Source organism: Mastigoproctus giganteus, chromosome 5 (assembly GCF_048544385.1).
Source record: "Mastigoproctus giganteus isolate SK-2022 chromosome 5, ASM4854438v1, whole genome shotgun sequence".
Lineage (NCBI taxonomy): Eukaryota > Metazoa > Arthropoda > Arachnida > Uropygi > Thelyphonidae > Mastigoproctus > Mastigoproctus giganteus.
The window spans coordinates 1,115,402-1,122,448 of NC_143579.1; the positions used below are offsets into that span (position 1 = coordinate 1,115,402).

Sequence of the window (7,047 nt, forward strand, 5' to 3'; positions counted from 1 at the left end):
TTATCTGCAGGTTCTTAATGCATGAAGAGTCACTACTGATAATCAGATCAAGAGTATTGCTCCCTCTTGTTGCCTCACGAACATGCTGGTGTAGAAAACAATCATCCAATAAATCCACAAAAGCCTTGCTAGTGTGCGAGTGACCAACCCACAAATTCCAGTCAATATCTGGGAAATTAAAATCCCCCATTATAAGACTCTCTGATTTACTGGCCCACTCTATTTCCCTGTACAATATCTTATTATACTCATCAGAGTCATTAGGCCTATAGCACACTCCTACTCTCAATTTTGATTTCCCTATGCTTATGTCACACCAAACTGATTCGGCACTGCCCTGTCCATCAATGTCGACTGGCTTCACTTCCTTGGACTTTATGTGTTTCTTAATTAATAGCATAACCCCTCCTCCCCTCCTGTCCTGTCTATCCTTTCTATACACATTGTATTCCCCAAATTCCAGTTCCGCATTACTTATATCTGTGTGACACCACGTCTCTGATATCCCAACAATATCTGCCTTTGATGTTTTGAGCAATACCTCAAATTCATCAAATTTATTTACCAAACTCCTAGCATTGGTGTACACGCAGGTATACATGCACCTGTTTCTATTCTTAGCTACCCTAACACAACCCATGTGTTTACTTGTAACGCAATGACTACCAGCAGTCTCTGAAATATCCTGCATCTTGTTTTTCAGACTTCTGCTCATTTCAATAGAAGCAGTGCAAGAATCACTTCCACCTCTGCCAGTGGCTACTGTTAATCTATTAGTCCTTGTATCCCCCCCAACTAGCAGTTTTCCGACCCACCTAACACTGCCTCGACAGCATCAGCAAAAATTCTTGCACCCTTTCTATTTAAGTGTATCCCATCCCTGGATACACTTAAATAGAAAGGGTGCAAGACACTTATAACCACTGTTGGGTTAATGATACTGTTGGGCTAAGAAATAGAGTTAGGATAGAGTTAGGATTGTGTGCAACCATAAATATATATTTGCACACAAGGTGCAAATATATATTTATGGTTGCACACAAGAGAGGGTGCAAATATAGAAATTTTTCATTCAGAAAAATTAATATCTGAAAACCAAGGACTCAATTGGAGGGGCTGGGGGAAGAATAGCTGTGGTATTATTCCCCCTCGAATATACTTTATTCAGTAAATAAAGAAGAAGAAGAAGAAGAAATCTTTATTGTATACAAAATGCATATGCCGTACACAATACCCTTCACGGCTAGAAGCCAGGGGTTTACAGTAAAGATTAACACAAGGTAAAAGTCTAATATAAAGGTTACAAAGGCTAATATAAAGGTTACAAAGGCTAATACACTGCAATAAACAAGGAACGTAAATACACAACAGCATGTTATCATGCTAATTTATCCTCCAGGGAGCAGTTCTCTTACAGTGTTGGAGTCATCTGAGCAGGCGCAGAAAGTTGGAGCAATGTAGTGAGGGATCCATGGGAATGATGGACAGGTCCTTGGGAGCAGGTTCTAATGCCCTGTGACATGGTCCTGAGAAGGAAGTCGATGGAGTAAGTTCTGCCTGTATTTTTTATCCACTGCGAACTTGTAGAGGTCGCCATCCAAGGAGTATACGTACTGCAGCATTTGCACGGGTATGAAGCGATCGGATAACTTTAACCGGTTTGGGGTGGCCTGGAGGACTGGATTGGCCCGAAGGCTTGGGACCGGGATCCTCCAACCGCAGTTGGCCCAGAAGTCTGGGTGCGAAATAATGCCAACCATCATTTTTACAGAAAAGACGAGCCTTCTCTCATGGATAATGGCAGGAAGACGTCTGATGTTTAGAGATGCTGCCATCTGGGTGGTCCTTCGTGCAGAGGGAAGTCGGAATTTCCATATGGCCCACTTCAATAGCCAAAATTCGCCCGCAAAAATCCGTCTTAGATGCGTTGCGGCAGTTGAGGTCCAGACTTCTGCTCCATAAAGAATGACCGGATAGACACACGTCTTAATATACCTGCACCCAACGGCCTGGTCATGGACATGCATAAGTTGTTGCTTAAGCATCCACCGGAGTCGACAGAATTTTTTTTGCAGGTGGTCTATGTGTGGTATAAAGGAGAGCTTCTGGTCAAAAATAACGCCCAGGTCGGTGTGTTGCTGCACAGCAGAAATCGCGGATCCTCTTATATTGGGTTGCACCATCGTTGGGTTCCGTTTGAGCGAGAAAGTGAGCTGTTTCGACTTCTCAGGATTGATGTGAAGGCCGAAACCGGAGAGGAAGGCCTCGAGGTTCTGGATTTTATGTTCGATTACTACATTTGTGTAGTCAGCAGTGTCTCCGGGGTTGATAACAGTGAACAGCTTTATATCATCGGCGAAAGTGATAATATCAGTTCGGCCCGTCACGAAAGGCAGAAGAACGGCTGAGAACAAAATACCAGAGAGGACCCCACCTTGTGGGACTCCAGTTGTAATATTTCTGGTGTAGCGTCGATTGGCATCGCGAACAATAATCGTCCTATTCTCAAGCATTGACTGAATGAACCAGAGCACGTCTCCGCCAATGAAGTAATACTCACGTAATAGCCTTATCAACGCGTGAACGGATACGGAATCAAATGCTGCCTGGACGTCGATATAAGTAACGGTGATTTCCGAACCGTGCTCAAATGCTTCGAGGATCGTGGTAGTGGTACTGACTAGATTTGTAGCGGTGGATCTTGACCGGGTGGCATAGTGGATCTGCGGTGGCTGATGTGGCATTATTTGTTTGGTTAACGTTTTCAGAAGAGATTTCTCAAATACCTTTAGTAGGCTTGATGCAGAAGAAATAGGACGGAAGTGACTGGGCTGAGAAGCAGAACGTATTTTTGGCAGAGGTCTTACTAGATAGACATGCCACATAGGAGGGAAGAATTTTTGATGAAGGATTTTGTTGAATAATGACAGAATGGGATCAATAATTGATCCTAAATGATCCAACAATTTACTTCCTAAAGTAAAAATGGAGGGGTGGAGAGGTTGGGAAACATGAATTTATGAAATTTTTGGATATGATAGTCACACAAGAATATACCCAGTTCCCGGACGTTGAATTTTTCAAAGATGAGTAACATAAGCTAATATATCACCAGTGGATTGAGAGTGAAGAAATCCATACTGGCCACCATTGAAACCATCATCAGATGGATGGTTTCAACACAATTTAAGATTTGGACTTTGGAAAGAGTAGAAAAGTATAATTTGCAATAACAGGAACGGAGGAATGTGTCTCACTTTTTTAGGAACTGGCTGGATATCAGAAAATTTTCAAACAAAATGAAAAAGACCAGTGGAAGAAGAAAGTATAAAAACCCAAACAGAACAGCAGCTAGCTCAAGAGGTGAGAAATGTCAGAGAGTATCAGATATGGTATCACAGTTATCAATACAAGAGCTAAAATAAAATCAGGATGCCAGTAAGTCAGCTTTGTCTTTGGCTGAGGATACAACAGAATTATCAGGTTTCAACAAGATGGGTGTGATGGTGGACTGAAGTTGCAGCCAACAGTTTGTGCAAGGAACACCAGAATGTTTGACTGCCATTTGAAAAAGCAGCAAGTTTTCTCCTTTTAACTTCTGTTCAAAATTGATTTTACTTTATATCAATTTTACAGTTGTTGCAAGACTTAGTTTAGGCAGAAAATGAAGCCACAGCTTTGAATACAAGCCAACTGAGTTATGCTACATATTTTCTTGAACAGCTATAGCATATTTATTAGAAAACCAAGGTGTAGGTAATGATCACATGATAAATATCGTAAGAAATGACTGAATGGCCGATTTTAAAGTGAAATATAGAATAAAAGATTTTATCCCTATAAGAATAATTTCACAGGTGCAATTCAGCAGAAATATCCCTATAAGAATAATTTCACAGGTGCGATTCAGCAGAAATTTGGATCACAAGATTTAAAACAGCAATCCAACTGAGGAAAAGAACAGAAATCATGCAAATCATCCCATTTCACATTTCTGTAAAGCCAAGCAACAAAAGGCTGAAAATGGCCATGAGGGATAATCTCCACTGGAGAAATCATCACCAACTTATGATCTGAAGTGCCTAAAGAACCACTAACATTGATCGTGTACTCTCAAAAGGTTTGAACGTATTTTAGGGTATGCTAGTAGGTAAACGAACAAGCTGTGTGCAGTCATAAATAATCACAAAAACCTCAGCTTCTTGACCAGCTGTGTCAGTACAATTAGAAAACTTAAGCCAGCTACAGTTCGGAACATTAAAACCAAACCAAGAAAAATTACCACTGTGTTCTGTAAGAAAGAAATGTGTCTTTTTATGAGGTGGGTTACTGGAGATGAGATATCTGTAAGAAATCTAACCAGCAATGCTGCAACTGTCTGTGCTGACTAGTGTTTGCTACTCATGACAGGGCAGGCTACCAGTTGCCCGTGGATGTTGCTGAACATAAAGGGAATAGGGGTCCAGTTCGGATTGGGTGCATTGCATGTGTATGTGTGTGTCCCCTAGTTTATTTGGTTTTTAAATGAGATCTTTTTATGTTTTAGTTCTCTCTCTAGCTAGGGAGGAAAAATTACTATTCCAGCTAGAAAGAAAAATAAAACTGGATATTTGAATTGAAGAAATGGATATGTAAATTGCATAATCTAATGCAATTTACACATCCAATTCAGATAACTGGCCAATAATATTTTAGTTATATACTGTTTAATCTCTCCATGCATGGATGCATGCATGCATTTTGTTTTAACATCTGAGGATTCTCATCACAGAAGTTTTGCAGTCCTTTGATCATTGAAAAAAAGTGCTTGATGTAAGTTTCTTAATGTTATGGATAAATTTTTAAGAGAAATTTTTCAATCAGAAAAATTAATATCTGAAAACCAAGGACTCAATTGGAGGGGAGGGGGAAGAATAGCTGTGGTATGACTTCTCAGCAGTACTATCTGCTCCAATTGGGGGGGGGGGGGGGGGTAACAAGAAAATCAAGCATATCAGCCTTGAAGAAGAATGGTTTGTTATCTCACTCACTCAGTGATGCCTGCATAATGATCACAAACATTATATACCATATTAACTTCTAAGCTGTGGTACATGCAATTTTATTATGTAATTATTATAACAATTATTACTGGTCCAAATTTCACCTTTTATTTTATCAATAATGATTGGCTGAATTGATGTAAACTTTGATTTTCCTTGAAATACTTTGATTTTCCTTGAAATAAAGGCATTATGCTGTTCACTTCTGTATATTTTCCATAAATGTAAAGCCAAATAAAACTTTATTACTTGAAAATCCAAAGTTAATTCAAGCAAAAGATGCTTACTAAATAAAATTGGTGCACTTCTAAGAAAACTGACAAAATCGACTAATTTGAATACAATAAATACTCTTAATACAAGTACAAGAAAATTAATACTACTATTTACAACCCCTTCATGGGCAGAAGTTCAATGGCTGAGTAGCTTTCTAATTTTCATTATATTACTAAACTAAATTATCATTTCGTATAGAGTATACCTATAAAAATAAAAGCACAGTGCTGATGTTGGTATACTATCTTATATAAATTAATAGCTTCTCTGCTATCCAACATTCAGAAAAATTGCTTGGCAGTGCAACCTCTTTAAAAATTCAATAACAAAAAAGAAGAAAAATTTTGTGTATCCCTCTTGCACTACATTCTATTATTCCAAAGGAGTAATTTGTATCCTATTACCATTTACAGTTGATTGTACCTTTAGTGCAAAGTCATTTTGCTTCTCTTCAGGACAAACGATTCAACCTTGTCTTCAAGGCTGCTGTGTTGCAAACCTATTTAAAATTCGAACTGTGACTCTATAAACTAACAACAGTTTTCAATTACTATCTTAAATAAGTAAATTTTGAATGTGTTCTGGTTATTATATTTTTTTCTAAAAACGTGTGGCGTTGTTTTTTAACTGATACTTTGTTTCTATTAGTTAACTAGGACAATTATATCCTATAGCATTTGCTTAATTATATAAATTAATGTACTTTTATTTCTTGTTTACTGTTCAACTTTTTATAACCTTTTATGACCTGTCTTTGTTAGCCCCTGCTACTGTGTTTATGGCTGCATCAGGGCTTGCTTACTTCGAGCGAATAAATGGATATTGACTGAATGACTGATAATATACCAACCACACTCCACAATTTTGCCAACGAGCAATCAACGGTTGCCTATAATAGAGATAAATCTTATTGCTCTTATATTTAAAATGTTCAATTATTATTCGTTTCAGGAACAAAAAAAATAAAGCAATTACAAAACAGTTAGAAAATAATCCGCGGCGCAATCAAATTTTAATTGACTCATTTCGATAAGAGTGCGTTTGCACATTTCGATGATACCGAACAAAAATATATCATATATTGTCATAAACTGGTATGAGACGAAATTACGAAAAAAATATCTTCACTCACCAGAATTCATATTTATATAACCTAAAACTTCTCTACCAAATTTATACTTTTGTTACCAGATATACAGAAACAGCTCAACAATAAAAACTAACTTCCTAGAGACAGTAAAGTACAACATCAACCTGCACAAAATTCAAGACGGGTCTATCCTCGCTCCCAAATGCTATTCTCACAAATCCAGCAACAAGTTGAAAACATTGTGTTCAGGAAAAGATTATTTAAATAAAGCTAAATACAACTAGGCATAATATTTCAAGAATTTAAGATTCTGTATCTAGATAATATCGGCGTAGATACACGACTTAAAGAAAAAGTACGGTAGCAGTATGAAAGGCATCATTCCATTTGTATCTCATATTGTGCTCATCCTTCAGAGCGAGTTCCCCTTTTTTTGCACTACCTCGAATAAATAAACGCTTCACTAATATAGAAGACTACTGTATTGTTACTGTATTGTTACAAAGCGGTGCCCTCTGCGTGGCCACCACCACGCAGAGGGCACCGCTTTGAAACGGTGCCGTCTGGGTGGTGGTACCCACCGAGAATAAGTAACAATAGTCTTCTCTAATAGTTTTCTTATCAATTTCTTACTCCTAT

The 7,047-nt window shown here is 38.0% G+C and overlaps 1 protein-coding gene across 3 annotated transcripts in view; it reads right to left on the bottom strand.

The window, feature by feature from the left end:
• The window catches only part of LOC150085121 (RNA-binding protein FUS-like), a 290,717-nt gene extending 284,131 nt beyond the window's left edge, over nt 1–6,586 (bottom strand). For all 3 annotated transcript variants that reach the window (XM_090373038.1, XM_090373039.1, XM_090373037.1), the window contains exon 1: nt 6,451–6,586. Coding sequence is in view for 2 of the 3 variants with exons in the window: in XM_090373039.1 (XP_090229165.1) it covers nt 6,451–6,460 (10 nt within the window). In the remaining variant the exon portion in view is untranslated. The remainder of the gene's footprint in view (nt 1–6,450) is intronic.
• Nucleotides 6,587–7,047: the final 461 nt, after the last annotated feature.